Source organism: Mustela erminea, chromosome 4 (genome assembly GCF_009829155.1).
Source record: "Mustela erminea isolate mMusErm1 chromosome 4, mMusErm1.Pri, whole genome shotgun sequence".
NCBI classification, from domain to species: Eukaryota; Metazoa; Chordata; class Mammalia; order Carnivora; family Mustelidae; genus Mustela; species Mustela erminea.
Window position 1 is genome coordinate 5,244,177 of NC_045617.1, and position 16,035 is coordinate 5,260,211.

General features: G+C 53.2%; 1 protein-coding gene and 1 long non-coding RNA gene across 2 annotated transcripts in view; one reads left to right on the forward strand and one right to left on the reverse strand.

Moving 5' to 3' along the window:
- Nucleotides 1–3,176: 3,176 nt before the first annotated feature.
- On the forward strand, nucleotides 3,177–8,557 carry LOC116587475. Its single transcript, XR_004284461.1, has 2 exons — nucleotides 3,177–4,530; nucleotides 6,315–8,557. It is a non-coding gene; the product is annotated as an uncharacterized LOC116587475 (long non-coding RNA).
- Nucleotides 6,044–16,035, reverse strand: part of PACRG (parkin coregulated) — a 512,994-nt gene continuing 503,002 nt past the window's right edge. The window contains exon 5 of the mRNA XM_032337981.1: nucleotides 6,044–6,066. Within this exon, the coding sequence (XP_032193872.1) occupies nucleotides 6,059–6,066 (8 nt within the window). The 3' untranslated portion in view covers nucleotides 6,044–6,058. The remainder of the gene's footprint in view (nucleotides 6,067–16,035) is intronic.

A 16,035-nucleotide genomic window follows, 5' to 3' on the forward strand; every position in this document is an offset into this window, starting at 1 on the left:
ACCCCTCTGGCGGACTTCTTGCCTCGAAGACCCAACGTGCAGAAGAGAACGAGCTGGAGATGCTCTTCTACCTCAGCAACTTCATTTTTGAGCTGGTTCTTCTTTGCAAGATTTTTGGCAAGATGATGTCTGCTTGTTTTCTTTTTTCTCTTTCTTTCTTTCTTCCTTTCTTTCTTTCTTTCTTGTTTTCAACCCCTCTAATCTTTCTCTACATCAAAACGTCCATGGGCCAGGCCCTTTAGCTCATGGCCCCAAAGACTGACTTAGGACTTAGGACGAGGGGTGGAAGGAAGCCTTGAAGGGTTCTTTGCCCTTCTCCAGAATGTTCTATGGGGGAGAAGTGCCAGGATGTGAATGACAGGTGTTCTGATGAAGGTACACACAACATTCGCTGGTGCTTAGCTCCCCAAAGCCTTCCTGGCTGGGTCTCCCTTAGGGCAAGGACTTAGCAGCCTAACATCGGGCTAGCCGCTGAAACAGGAGCTCAGCTCCTTTGTCTCTGTTCTACGGTCACAGTATTAGAAAAAAACCGATGAGATCAGATACTGATTTCTTAGAGGATGCGTTCCTTCAACAGCTGTTACCATATCCCCAAAACAGGACTCCAGGAACACCTGCAGCTCCGTTGTACGCGGGTCCTGGGGAGGCCTGCAGTGGGCGTCTCGTCCTGCCTGACGACCAAGCAGGGATGTCCTCAGCTTCCCGAACTCTGCGGATCACCTCTGAAACGCCGATACTCTATTTGTGTGCTGCTTCTTGCTGCTGTAACGCGTTGTCGCCGACTTAGCAACTCAACACAGATTCACGCGCCGGTAGTTCTGGAGCTCGGAATGCTGGCGTGGGTCCTAAAGTCAAGGTGTGGGCCCTAAAGTCAAGGTGTGGGCAGGCTATGTTCCTTTTGGAAGTTCTGGGGAGAATCGTTTTCTTTTCCTCTTTGCTCTCCTTTCCAGCTTCAGAGACACCCCATTCCTTGACCCCTGGGCCTTTCTCCCTTTTCAAATCCATCATTCCGACTTCTGTTTCTTTGTCTCAACTTTTGTCCCTGACAACAAGCTTTCTCTCTCGTAAAGACTCCTGTGATTAGATTAAGCCCACGGGGAGTCCCCGGGTAACCTTCCCCGGGTAACCTTCACCCTGTGAGGTAATGTAGGCACAGGTCCTGGGGATTAGGACATGGACGCCTGTGGGGTTGGCCTTGTTCTGTAACCACATGACACAAAGTGCTCTTTTTTAACAAACAGATTTTAGAAATGTTGGGTCATATGAAGTTAAATAGGTTTCTTTACCACAGAACTTTTCTGATTCTCCTTTAAAGATTTTATGTATTTGAGAGAGAGGGAAAGATCACAGAGGGAGAGGGAGAAGCAGACTTGGTGCTGAGCAGAGACCCAGATGTGGGGCTCGATCCCAGGACCCTGAGGTGATGACCTGAGCCAAAGGCAGAGACTTAACCCACTGAGCCACCCAGGTGCCAGGTGAACTTTTCCAATTTTTAATATGCTAATGTATATTAATAGAATCTGAGAGAGAAATGTATTATGTAGTATTTCCCAATCTTGTTTGACCAAAGATATGTCCTTATCCTTTTTCTTTTGCCCCCGTGCAACACTGATTCATGTTTCAGGGGAAAGCGGGAACCCAGTCTGGGAAATCACATCCCAGCCCCTTGGGAGGAGGCGGCCCAGCGTGAGCAGATCCGCATCTCACACCGGTTTGGGGCGTTGCCTGGACTGATTACAGGCAGGGCTCGCGTCTCCCATTGGGCGCATTCTCTGCAGGCCACCACATGTTGGTGAGGGAAGCACCGAGCACCAGGGAAGAGGAATTCCAGCTGAAAGATCTGCAATTTCATTTCAGAAATATCTGGCGAGGGTTTGCTGGACCTCCCCTCCACGCTGGAGATGGGCAGCTGGAGAAGCTGGACCTTCACTTGTTCTTTCCCACAGGCACATAGCCACCCAGCCAGCCGTCCAGCCGTCCAGCCGTCCAGCCGTCCAGCCAGCCTCCCAGACTCCCAGCCTCCTAGTGCGGGTTTGCCAGGCACCATTCTCCCGGGCACAACTCGTCCCTTCTTCATGTCCACATCCCCCAGCTGGGTCCCCGGGCCCCACCCTTTTAGCCAGTGCCACCCAGCACTCGGGGCTAGAATCACAAACAGCTGTCTACCAAAAATATCCCAAGAAATTTCCCTCAACTGGAAGATTTCTGGAAGGTGACACCGAGCAGGGCCTTAGGCAGGCGGGCGGGCCGGGAAGTTGACCGTGAGTCACCAGCGGGGAGCTCTGCCCTAGGATTTTAGGCCCTGGGGGTGGGCCGGGCTGAGGGGTACGGTTGGCTGAGTTGCGGGATTTATCCAGGTTAATGGTAGCGCTGGGAGGCAACTCCACGGCTCTTGGCAATCGGGATGTGCCTCGACCCACTCCATTAACTCCTCTCCCGCCGCGGCGCCCTCCCCGCCCGACTCCCGTGGGCTGTTAATGCCAAGACACACGTGTCCCGCCACCGCACTGCGGCGGCCTCCTCCCCTGCCCGGTGCCCTCTGTCCCCTCCGTGGTCTTTGCAAACAGAACTCTGGGACAAGAAGGGCTCTTTGGGCCGGGGCTGCTTCCCTGTCAAGTACTTATCAGCCTATTTATAGCTCCGGTTAAGGATCCAGGTTCGGGAGGATTCCATTAAAAGACCACATTAACGAGTCCTCAGAGAAAATCTCTCACAAAGCTTTTGAGCTCATAACCACTTGGCCGTGTTATGAGCTTCTAGTGTGTTAACATTCATAAAATAAAATCGTTCCAAGGGCTGGCACTCTGGCATCCCCAGGCCTTTGACCCCCAGAAGCTTCCGCACCGGGTGCTGACCCCTGCTCCGGCGCGGGGCCCACTGGAGCGCGGGCCATGGTCACTGTCGCCTGGGGCCCCTTCCACGCGGTTGGTTCCAGGTGCCCTCTGGGCTCCTGGGGTCCGCGTCTGTGACAACAGAGTGTAAGTCTATAAAGGAGCGGCTCGCCTGCAGAATCTGGAGCAGCTCGGGCTGGGTCCAAACCCGCAGAGAGGCTCCAGAGGGGCTCCTGCAGGAGTGGGAGGCAGGAGAGAGGGGGGAGCCCGGAGAGGAGGGAGGGGAGGCCGGAGAGGAGGAGGGGGAGGGGGAGGGAGAAGGGAGCGGAGGCGGGGTGGGGGGGGAGCCCTGGGAGGGAGAGGGGAAGCCTGGGCCCCGGAGGAGAGGTTCTTTGAGCTGCAGTTCCAGTCGGAAGAAACAGATTTTGAAAGTTTCCTGTTGTTTAACCTTATCTGGAAAGTAAGCATTTCAGGGTCTTTCCGAAGGTGAAGGGCACAGTTTGCTCGCACTTGGTTCTTCAGTGTCCCCGGAAGAGAGAAGACTCGGGAGGGACGAGCTCCCCCTGGGTCTTGCTCCCTCTTCTGCCCTTTCACCCGGAGCTCTCACGGCCCAGCCTCCTGACATCAGCCCTTATTTTTAGGGATGTTTTGATGTGACATGTGTAACACACGCTGCGACCCAGGCATTCGGACCGGATGGCCAAAGGCACTTGAGCTGATTCACGGTCGGCTGTCCTTCACCTTGGGGCCCGGACAATGGGAAGCTGGGCTGGATCCCGGGACTTCTGAGGGTGTGGAGGAATGACGGAGGTGGGGGGCTCTCAGGGGTCCCCCCGCCAGCCTGCAGGACCAGTCCGCTCTGCTCAGCCAGCTAAGACTTTGTGACCCGCCAAGACCCCTGCCCACCAGCCCTACAGTGGAGGTGCTGCCCAGTGTGCTGCTGGCCACATGCACACTGCAGGACAAGTCCCAGGGGACATACAGAAAGCACCAGGAGGCCGCTTGAAATTAATTTTCAAGGAGAGAGCCTCCCTGTGCTTTTTGAGGGAGAGGTGGCCCTGGCTTGATGCTGAGTGCAGTGATCTACACACGCGTTAGCAATGGACACCTAGGAGAGGGAACTTGGCTGCATGGGACCCCCGTCAATGGTCAAGGACCAGGAAGAGAAGAGATAGTTTCTTTTTCAGAAACAACCTCCAGTGAAGCAGTGAAATCACACACACACACACACACACACACACACACACACACCCCTGCAAAACACATCTGAGCTGGGGCAACCATGGGGAAGTGTCCCGGTAGGAATGTGTTATCTTCCTTTAAGAAGCAACCAGCTCCCCCATAGCCGGGCTCAGCTTTCCAGCCCAGGCCATGCTCTTCCTGAGCTGCCCCATCAGTGACTGAACTTGGGGTGGGGACTTACGTTTTGAGGGCGTGGGCATTGCTACCTGTCCCAGTCCTCTAATAGGAAGGCATTGTTCCGGAGCTGGCGGAGACTCTGCCAGATTTGCCCCACGGGCCGGGGCTCCCCTTGCTCAACCCTGGTTCCTCCCCTTTCACCTTTTAAATCTCTTGCTCTTTCTCTGTGTCTGTGACCGCTTCCCAGAGGGCCTGCCTAGTGCAGGAGCACAAACAGGAAGACGTTTGGAAATCGCAGTGGACCAAAGTCCTTTCCCAGCCCCGACTGCACCGTAGGCCGGTAAGCTCTAGAACTTCTTCATGGGACTCCAGGCAGAGCCTAGAGGCGGGAGGTGGGCTGCAAGACTACAAGCTCGGTGGAAGGTGGGGGAGGAAGCCGTACAGAGGTGTGGCTGATATCCTTGAGGAGCAGATCAGGCCAGGGTGAGCGAGCCCCAGAAAAACTGCTGAATGTGAGCTAAAAAGTCAGCCAACGAGCTCCTTCCTTCCCATTTTCACACAAATCCTGCTCCAGCGGGGGTCCAAACATGCAGGGGGTCCTATTTCTCAATCTGACTGTGGGGAAGGAAGTCTACATTTGCAGCTGCTGGAGTTGCTTGGAGCTCTGCCCTTGGGGAGGAACCCAGAGCGGAGAGTGTGCCACCCCGAAGTGGGTCCCTGGGGGCTGGGCAGCTGGCAGGTCCAGGACACTGCACAGAGTTTAAGGCCAAGGTGCAGATTTATTTTCAGTCGCCTGACAGTTCCGTCGAGGTCTGAGAAATGGTGGGCGCCTACTGGAGGAAAGTGGAGGCTTTCTTCTGTACGGCAAACTAGCGTATCTCCGCCCATAGCCACCGGCCTTGTGTCCAGGTGTCACTCACACTGTTCAGCTTGGAGCATAGTGAGTCAGCATGAATGGAAGAAGTTGAAAGATGAGGCAGAAGAGTAGGTCGCGAAAGGACATAGGATGGATCTTTTCATAAAGTAAATTTTTTAAAAAGATGTTTATTTATTTATTTGAGAGAGAGAGAGAGAGAGCATAGTGGGGGAGGGTCAGAGGGAGAAGCAGGCTCCGCGCTCAGGAGGGAGCCGGACATGGGGCTGGATCCCAGGACGCTGGGATCGTGACCTGAGCCAAGGCAGACGCTTAGCCGACTGAGCCACCCAGGTGTCCTGAAAGTAAAATTTGAAGGAGGCACACAGACCTGTTGCTAAATAACAACTTTATTGCTTGAATTTGAACTTTGATGCAGCACCTTTTTTAAAATACCAGGATGACATGAACACACTTCTAGAAGAGAGGACTGATTCTGAAATGCCTCAGAGCCTGAGCCCTCGCACCCGGGATACTCACCCCGCAGCGCATCTGTGAGTGGTCCCCGCTTTCCTCTAGCCGCCACCGCTTTGATCCACGAGCTGGAATTCACAGCCCTCGTTACAGCCCTGAGCACAGACAAGGGTAAAGAGTAAAGATGTATGGGTCTGGCCCTGGCCCTGGCCACAGCGTCACCATTGCTAGGTAGGCACAGGGGAGTGGGCCCTACTCCCCAAAGGAGTGAAGGAGTGTGGCCTCCAGCTCTTCCTGCCAGGCTCTTCCGTCTCCCTTCCCGGGCCCCATAACACAGACGCCACGGAGGGGGCCCGTCTGTCATCACACAGGCCATGGTGTCCCCGTGCAGTTCGGGTCACAACTCCGGACATGTCTGTCCTACTAGGTCCAGACGAAGGATCGCAGACAGATTTCATCTCAGGGTCAGGTCTTTCCAATTGCTGATCTGCCTGGGCCACTGTGTGGGGGGATTTTAAGGTCACCCTCTGGCTTCTAGGAATCACCGACCTGTAACGGATTGATTGAGTCAGTGGCAGGTGCTAGAAAGGAGCCTGACCACATGTGTGTCATTTATTGGTCATACTGGGCTGGGGTCATTGGCTTCCTGTCTTCACAGTGTCTGCCAGCGTGTCTCCTCCATTAAGGTGGGAACGTATGGCTCTCCTATCTGGACCCACCCCTGTTTCTTCCCGGTAACCCTTTGGGTCTTCGAGCACCTGAGCATTTCATGTTCACAGATCTGTTCTCCCTGACAGTTCCCTCTGCCCTACAGTAGTGAGCCTCCAGCTGCTTCGTGCCGGGAGTGCTGGGACCGGCGGATTCACTCAGACCCGGGGACACCAGGCTTCTGGCTCGAGCCTCGGTGTCAGCAAACCCAGCAGATGCCTCCAGAAAGGATCTCAAGGCCTCAATCACCTGCCTTCCTCCGTCCTTCACGGATGTGTCCAACCCCATCATCAGTGTCTTCTGTGAGTGTAAGACTTTTAATCCCACCCCAGCAGGAGCCCAGCTTCCCTCCGACCTCCTGCCGATGCTCATTTGGAATGGGGCTGGGGAGCAGATACGGGAAAGAAGGGATTCCAGGGAGGCTGAGGATGGAAATGCAGACTGGGATGATGAGAAGGAGGCCGAAGACAGACTTTGCCTATGTTAAGGGTTCAGCTGTGTGACCCCCAAAGATACATGAAGTCCTACCCACCAGGGCCTGTGAACGTGACCTTCTTTGGGGTACGGATTTTGCAGTTGTGATCAAGATCAGATGACGTCATCAGGGTGGGCCCTACTCCGCTTTGATGGGACCCTTCCGGAAGAGGAGGGAAAAGAAGGCTCCATGGAGCGGGGGCAGGGCGGGGGAGGCAGAGCCTCGGAGATGCTGCCCCCCGCCCAGGACCACCCACGGCCTCCAGGACTGGAAGAGGCCGAGAAGGAGCCTCCCCAAGAGGCTTCGGAGGGAGCACGGCCCTATCTGTCAGCATCTGTCAACACCCTGGTTTCAGACTCGTAGCCTCTGGAGGGTGGGAGGCTAGAGTTGTTTTCAGCCCCCGTCCGGGACACTCCGTGACGGTGGCCCTGGAAAGCTGGCGCGCCTGGTTCTCTCATTCCTAAACACAGAGCTGTCCTTACGATAAGTACCGTGGGTTGCTGTGATCCTGTGTTGGAGGTACGGCTATCTCAGCCGCAGAATAAACTGTGGGAACGAGAAAGATTGCAGCCGGGGGCTAGCGGGGCCACGGGTCCTGCCAGAGCCGGTAGCCGACGGGGCTGAGCTGCCTGGGACGCATCACGTGCGCGCCGCCGGCAAGTGAATGGGCTCTCGGTAGAGACGACCACCGACCACCGTGGGCGGCGGGGGACCGGCAAGCAGCAGTGGGAGGAGGAGAAGAGTGCCCCGGCCGGTCGATCCGCAGGTGCAAGCGTTCTGGAAGAGGAGGGAGGTCCGGAATAAAAGGCGGGCTCCGGCTCATGTTCCCAGAAGGCAAGGCGGGAGGAGAAAGCTTGCCTGGGGGCCGGCCGGGCTCCCCAGGACTGCAAGGACAGCGTCGTGGGACGAGGAGCACCTGCGGGAGACCCCGGGGTCCCTCGTCGCCTCCGGGAGCCGTGCGGAGAGACGGACGGAGCCACCTGTCCCGAGTGTGGTGTCTGGCTTCGGGAGAACTGCAGAAAGGTTTCTTTGCTAAGAGTCACCTCCTTTGTTAGAATTGCCCAGAAGGGCAGCAGCAGCGGCAGCGCTTCCGGAGATCAAAGGGTCTGTATCCCCCAGTGACAGTATGAGCGGTTTAGGAATCCCTTGTCACCCCGGAGACATAGCAGCCGGGACCATGGTTCTCACAACCTGCGGCTGGTGAGCGCTGCCAGTGAGAGCCTGGCTGGCGGCGGGCACGGGCAGGGCACCAGGGGGGCATGGGGCAGAGAGTGGAGCCCGTGGCCGGGCTGGGGATCGGTGGGCCGGTCCCGGAGTCTCAGGGTTTGTGTCCGAATCGGAGGAAGGGTAAGCAGCGGACAAAGCACAGGAGCCACGGACGGGGTGTCCGGACCTGTTCTCCAGATGCCAGCGATGGGAGCATTGACTCACCCCCGATCTTACAAGCATGGACAGTCTAAGGCTGGCCCCCGGCAGTAGCGAGCCAGCGCGGTGACAGGGGACAGTCAGCTCAGATCTTCACGTCTGCTTCGCTTCTGCTCTCCTCCCAAAGCACAGCTCATTACGGCCTCATTTTTCTTCTCTTACTTGGAAAATGTTATTACTCGTGCTAATTCTAAAATGGGTAGATTTGAGTTATGGAAAGAAATCCTTCTAAATTAAAATTCTCTATGACAAAGATCTCTGCATCTCAGTGACCATCTACTTCAAGTGATGCTTCGGATGTCAAAAATGGCTCTACAAAGTAGGTTTGCGCACCGTTCCCTGGGAGTTATTAAATACCCATATCAAGCAAAGTCAACAAACGTGTGCTTAGTGGCAATTATGGTTATAGAGAAATAAAAAAATTTAAAACAATATGGACATGCATGATTATATGGAATCAAAAACCACAATGTTATAAAAACCAAGTAACCAGAATACACCAAGACAGAAAGAGTCTGTAGAATACTGGGACCATGGCAGGGCAGTAAGGGACTATCTAGAGTCATGGCTGACATTTTCTAGCTCTGTGTTGTTGACCAAAATGTCTAAGTGGTGGAGCCTCTATTTTCTTATCTATAAAATGGGGATCATCCTTCCTCACATGTGGTTATAATGAGGTCACTCAGCACATGTGAGCAATAATAAATGGTGAATAATAATAATGTGGTAACAGTAAGTATTTTTGTAATAAATGACAGAGGTGTGAAAAATACATAAAAGATTCTTACAAATGTCCAAGCATATAAGACTCTAAAGAATGGCCAAAAAAGTTCACAGTTCACAAAAGTTGAAACTAAAGTTAACAAATGAATTCAGTGACTATTCTCTACCACTAAACTCACTGGTAGTGAAGCACAAAGTAATGTGTAACGTCATTGTAACAACAGAGACCCTGTTGTTATAGGAAGGAATGGGTAAGTTGGAATATCCAGGAATTCCTGATGGAAGTACCAATTGGTTTGATTATTTTGGAAAGGAATTTGGAAGAGTTACCATGAAGAGCCACAACATTCTACACACTGACCCCATAATTCTGTTCAGAGAGTGAAATAATACAAATTAAGAGAAGCTATATCTATAATGAGGCATAAAGGTGGAATTAAAAGAGTTTTAAAAATCCAATAATATAGTGACAATTACTTTGTCACAGAATACTAAAACTTTATAACATATTACATGGTGATTAAAAATGACAGAGTGTAATACAAAAATACAATGTCTACAAAATAATGTCAGGTAAGGATATGAAATATTGAAGTATTGCAAATATTTTAAAAAGTAACATAAATATACATGATACACATGAAAGGAAGCTATAAAGAAAATGCAATTCGTTTTATGTTGATAAAGAGATTGGATATACTTATATTGTTTTATTATCAATATATTTATATAATCTTAATTTCTCCATAGTACATGTTATAAATCCATAGTTCTTCATGATTCACTTCTTCTTGACCAGTATTGGGTATAAATATCCCAATTCAGGAATTCAGGTAGGACACAAGGGAGCTATGTTCTCTTTGGGGCATTTCCTGACATCGATTTAGCAATATCGTCTGAGGATGTGGATGTGCCTTTCTAAGGAAAGCTTATTCCTCAAGATTTGCTTTTAGATCTGTAATGAACTTCTCAAACTCAACACTCAACTTCTCAAACTCAAAAACAAATAATCAAGTCAAAAAATGGGCTAGAAGACATGAACAGACACTTCTCCAAAGAAAGACATACAAATGGCTACAGACAGACACATGAAAAAATGTTCATCATCACTAGCCATCAGGGAGATTCAATCAAACCACCTTGAGATACCACCTTACGCCAGTTAGAATGGCCAAAATTGACAAGTCAAGAAACAGTGTTGGAGAGGATGGGAGAAAGGGGAACCCTCTTACACTGTTAGTGGGAATGCAGTTGGTAAGTCACTTTGGAAAACCAGTGTGGAGGTTCCTCAAAAAGTTAAAAATAGAGCCACTCTATGACCCTGCAATTGCACTATTGGGTAATTTACCCCAAAGATACAGATGTAGTGAAAAGAAGGGCACAAGCACCCCAGTGTTTCATAGTAGCAATGACCACAGTCGCCAAACTGTGGAAAGAGCAGAGATGCCCTTTAAACAGATTGAATGGATAAGGAAGATGTGGTCCATATACACAGCGGAGTATTACGCAGCCATCGGTAAGGATGACTACCCACCATTTGCATTGACATGGACGGGACTGGAGGAGATCAGGCTAAGTGAAATAATCAAGCAGAGAAAGACAATTACCTTTTGGTTTTACTTACATGTAGAACATAAGGAATAGCATGGAGGACATTAGGAGAAGGAAGGGAAAAATGAAAGGGGCAAAATCAGAGGCGGGAGATGAACCATGAGAGACTATGGGTTCTGGGAAACGAGCCGAGGGTTTTAGAGGGGAGGGGAGTGAGGGGCTGGGTATTCAGGAGGGCACAGATTGCAGGGAGCGCTGTGTGTTATTAGTAAACAATGAATCGTGGAATTCTGGATGAATCGTGGAAAACTAATGATGTCGTGTATGGTGACTAACATAACATAATAAAATAAAAAGATTTGTTTTCAGTTCCCTGATACCCTCTTCCACGTTTCTATAAAAACTCCAACCTTTTAATCTGCTAGATCATTCTGTATTATACCTTGAAACACTTTGAAAAGTCACTGGATTTTTCAATCAGAGAAGGAAAAGTTAATTAGGTACGTACTAAATAACTAAAAGAATATTATATGTGATGAAACTAGCCCAATAGAAATGTTCCATCATTCACCTGTTTTGTGGTTTTTTAGAAACCTGCTAAGTTTTCTAAATGACAGAAACACTTTCTCAAAGCGACACATCAGACCCTACACACGCATGGCAGGAGAAGCTATTTTTGTCTCCGGGTTCTGGTTACACAGCCCCAGCCTGGAAGCTTTGTTCTCAGAATTCACGCTGTCATCAAAAGGACTCAATACAAACACAGCCGTGGGCCGGCCAGTGGCTTAGTTGTAGCCACAGCTGCAAACTCCTCTGTCACGGGAAAAACTCAGGGCTTTTTCGGGGTCTGGAATGTCTGTGGGCCACGCCCCCCGCCTGCCTTTCCTTCCCCTGGAATCTGGTCCATGCTAGCGTGCTGCCTCGGTTTCCCCATGTCGTCCCAGCACAACTTTCCTCCGTGTGAACCGCCGAGCCGCTGTGGGGGTCCTTCTTGCCCTTCCACTGACCAGGGTGATCTTTCCATGGCCGGATGGTCTCTCTGTGGCCCCGATGGGCACCTGCGTGTCCCCTGCTAGCCGAGAGCGTGCGTCTCTGGGGGGAGGCGTGTGTCCAGTGCATAGTGCTGACCTAGTGTCTGGTCCCCAGGCCGCCAGGGGAATCTTCCTGTGTGGTCTCTGTAGAGACGTCAGGGGGTCTGTGAAGTTCCCCAAACCCCGGGCCGGGTGTGGATGCCCGCACAGCCCCCGCTGCTGAGGCCTCCAAATGGGGTCCTGGATTCCTTTGTCCCAGGAAGCCCCCAGGGGCTTGAGCCCATCCCGAGGACTCCCTCTGCTTGCCCTCGCTTGGGTTAGGATTAGGCCAGGAGACTTCCAGACCCAGGGGACCTGAAGGATGGTTGGCCCTTTGCCAGGGTAACCTCTGGGAAAGCCGGTTTTAGGGGCCTGGAGACCCGAGAGGGAGAAGCGCCCCCTGGAACGCGTCCAGGCCCTGGACCAGAGGCTGCTCTGCGACCCCATGGGAAGTTGGAGCTCCTGGGACTTGGGGTGTGCCTCCGCGAGCCCCGATTTTCGACTCTGTGCTTCTTATGCGACACAATAAATGTCCTATTTCTTAGGGCAATTTTAACTGAATTTTCTCCGTTCGTAGCTGATGCAGTTAACACGAATGCAGCCATCCTGAGTTTCTGTAGGTGATCAGCTGCCGACCATGGCTGAGGCTCTCTGTAGGAGGTGTTCAGTCACTGCTGACGGGTTGGTGGATACATGGAAGCCCAGAGAAGGCCTAGAAATGCCTGAGTGACCCAGGCGCATGGGAAGGTGCCATCTGCGTGGAGGAGGTGGCTGGCTGGACCGTGTGGTTCCCGCACTCCTGCCCACCGCCCAGTGCTGCCAGGCCGCGGGGGAGAGAACGAGGGAGGCCTCAAGGTTAGAGCAAGTGGGCGGCTGGGGGCACCTCACCCCAGGGTGATGTCCTGGAGATGAGCCGTGAGCTGACGGCTCAGGGGTCATGTCACCCGTGGGGAGATGCCAAGGGTCCTCCTCAGGAAGAACGAACAGGTTTCAACTTGTAGAGGCCAACTCTGACTGATCTGGTTTGTGGTGTTGAGAAGGATTCTGAAGCCCTGTCCAAATTTAGCTTTTATTAGTATTAAGGCTCCCAAGGACACAGGTGAGATGTTCATCCTTCCAAGGACTGGTTCTTGGCTTCTAGAGCAGGAAAGTCAGGGAGTCCCTCCAGAGTAGAGACCACCAAAAGGGTTCCCCGCATCTTGTAAAAGGTCCGGTCCCTTAGATCAACTTCTCTGTGCAGAGACCATCTGAGATGGGGGGCACACCTCCTCCAGGAAGCAGAGGAAGCTTCCCAGAAGTTGTTCTTCTGAAGCCACTTCTGTGGAAACCAATACACTGGTGTCGGGTTCACCTGTCCGCCGCGGTAAGTGGGCTTCCATCCACCCCAAGAGCACCTCCTCGTCTGAGAGCACAGGCCAGCTCCGCTGTGCCCCCATTTCAGAGCCTACCCCCCACCCTGGGCACTGGCAGGGGAGCACGGGACAGTGGTCAAGCCCGTCCCAGTGGAAGGGCATCAGGCACGGGGTCAGGGGAGAGGCCCAGGGCTCCGCACGCTTGGCAGGAGCCTCTGCCTGGCTATGAAGGAGAGCAGAGGGCCCGTGGGGAGGCAGCCCGGGCAAGGGCCCACCACAGGATTTGGGGCCTGCTTGGGGCCAGGGAACCAGAGCCCCATTCACTTGGCTCAGCAGGTGTGTTCTACTTGGAGGGCGCGACATAGAGACAGAGGGCAGGACGGAAATGCGAAGGTAGCAAGATTGATCTGCAGCAGTAGGCCAGCGGGCAGTGGAGGGGAGTCCAGAGGCAGGGAGGACCACCTGGCGTGGGGCTTGGGCTGGAGGGCCTGGGTTAGTGCGGAAGGTGCCAAGAGCAGGTGCGGAGGAGGGAACTTGCCCCTTCCCTGGGTTCGTCCCTCCAGGTGAGCCCTCTCTGTCCTTATCTGCCCTTCCCTCCCCCCTCTTCTCCTCCCCCTTCCCTGCTCCCAGGTCGGTCCCCGTGTTGGGGACTGGCCTGTGGTCTGAGAGGAGGTTGGGCCTCCCCTACCTGGACTCTTGAAAGATGGATCGCTCCCTCCCTGGCCCTGGATCTCGGAGGCGAGAGGCCAGGTGGGGGTTGGGGGTGCCCTTGAAGGCCTGCTTGGAGTGAAGCAGATGGTGGACCCGGCTCTGTGGAGGTGACCGAAGGACATGACCCCCCACCCCCACCCCACCCCCCGCCCCGGGCCTTTCTTTTGGGAAAGGAAGTCTTTGGAAGTTTGTAACAACTGAATAAATCTCGTCGCTTTGATAAGCAGGGTCCCGTTTCACTCCCCGTGTGGAGAAAGCTCTACACTTCCTCCGATTGTTCCAGTTTATTGAATTTCAGTGTGTGCGACATGATAGCCTCATTCCCGGGGAGTGTGGGGAGGAAGTGCCGGCCGGGCCGGGCCTACACCAGGCCGTGCAGGAGGAGCGGCGCGGGCCGGGATATTCTTGGAAGTGATTTTGATCTGCTGGCCCCCGTCAGCTCATGTTTCTGTGCCCAGCCTCAGGGCCACGTAACCGGAGGATGAGGCATTTCATTATAATAATAGACTCCGAGCTCGCTGGAGGCCGTGGCTCTCCGAGGGCACTGGGACCACGGTGGCTCGCTGGCTCAGGGTCCCTCCTCCCTCCCGGGCTCTGCTCTGCGGTGCCATCCAAGGGAGAGCTCATCGCGGGGACACAGGGGAGAAGAGAAGGCGGGGAGCAGAGTGGCACAGCTTCTGGGGGCTCCCCAGGAAGGAAGCCTTCCTCTGCACCGCTCCAGGGAGCAGAAGTGACTCATGGGGAGCCTGACTCATGAGATCAATGGGCGGAGAGCTGGGGAGGCAGCTTTCAGCTTGACATAAGGAAGAATGTTCTCGCCGTTAAAGCTGTTTAAAAAATGGAACCAAGTGCCCAGTGGGAGAGAGGTCCCTGGCGTGCTGAGAGCTCCCACCCCGTGCATCAGCCACCTCCCACCCCAGCCCCACATTCTCTACTTTAATTTTTAAATTTAAGTATTTTCTTGTTTTATAGACATTTTACTTTGCTAGTCTGTAGCCACAAAGTGCCACACGCTGGGGAACTTCCACAACTACCATTTATCGCCTCCCGATTCTGGAAGGTAGCCGTTCAAGAGCCGGGTGTGGGCAGGGGGCGCTCCTGCTGGGGCCGGAGGGAGGGTCTGTCGCGCTCCTCTCCCCTCGCTTCTAGGGGTTTGCAGGCCTTCCTAGGCTGGTGGGAGCACGGCCCCAGTCTCCACCTTCACCCCCACACCGCCTTCTCCTTGTGTCCGAACTTCCCTTCATAAGGCCACCAGCACTGTTGGGCTGGGCTCACGGGACTCCAGCAGGAGGATGACCTCATCCTAACTTAACTGATTCTGTCTGCCATGACCCTCTTTCCCGTAAGGTCACATTCTCAGTTCCTGAGGGTGAGAGCTTCAATATATGAATTTGGGGGCAGGGAGGCACAATTCAATTCACAACAGATATGGTACATAGGCACTGTAGAAATTGAGAAAATAGAAGCCAAAACTTCCATGTTTCTCCTGCTCAGAGACGACCACCTTGAATATCCTAGAGCATATCCTTCTGAAAAAGACTTCTTAAAACGGGACAAAATGCATACACCACTGTCTACTGGCTTCATTCAACTGTCCTTACCTCTCACTCAGTACATGACCTATGTTCAAACTGTGTCTTGTTTCCAGTGGCTTCACTCAAACCAATCATGCATCTGTAGCCGTTCACTGTAGCCGACGGTTGTGTCCGTTAGCCTCCCTGAGCATCACTGTCCCTTTGTGGCATTGACTTAGTTTGGATGGTGATGCTGCATAACGTCTCTGCTGCTGGGTTTGTCTGACTGTTTTCTCCGAGATGTCGTCTGGCCCGTTCCTCTGTCCCCCGTGTCGCCTGCACCCTGGGGCTCATCGTAACTGTCAGCTGCACTTGTAAGGCATGTTTGCATAGAGGGCGGTCACTTCTAAGTCCCTCATATCAACAGACATAAAATGTCTGGGTGACTCAGGCTGGGCCTTTCTAGGTCTGGGGATGGTGCCTGGGGGCTCCTGCCTGAGCAGGGAAGTAGCCCCTGACCGCCAGTGCTCCTCGCAACACTGAAGTCGTGACAACTTGAAGGCTTCTGGTAGTTGAGGCAGGAAGCCACCCTATCTGGTGGCAGCTGGCACTGGGAGGGGAAGCCTGGCCCATCTTCTGAGCCCCCCTAGTTGCTAGCTACCCTTTGGGAACCACACTCATCCTAAGATTTCCAGTTCTGAGAAATCCCGTCCTTGGGTTCCCAGCACCACCTCCACTAATGTGAATAATGTTAGTGATGGGGTGATGGGCATGTGCTTTCTCACCAGACCTAGGCCTCCACAGCGGCCTGAGCCCCGTACCGCTGCGAGGCAAGACCTTTGTGTCCTCCCGTTTCCCTCGTCGACCGCTCCCAAGAAAGACCATAGCTCTTTTTCTCCAGCATTTACAGTGTTTTTTTCTTTTTTCTTTAGAGGACCCCTTTACAATGCAACACACACACAGTGGATGTGCATATTTGCTAATTTATT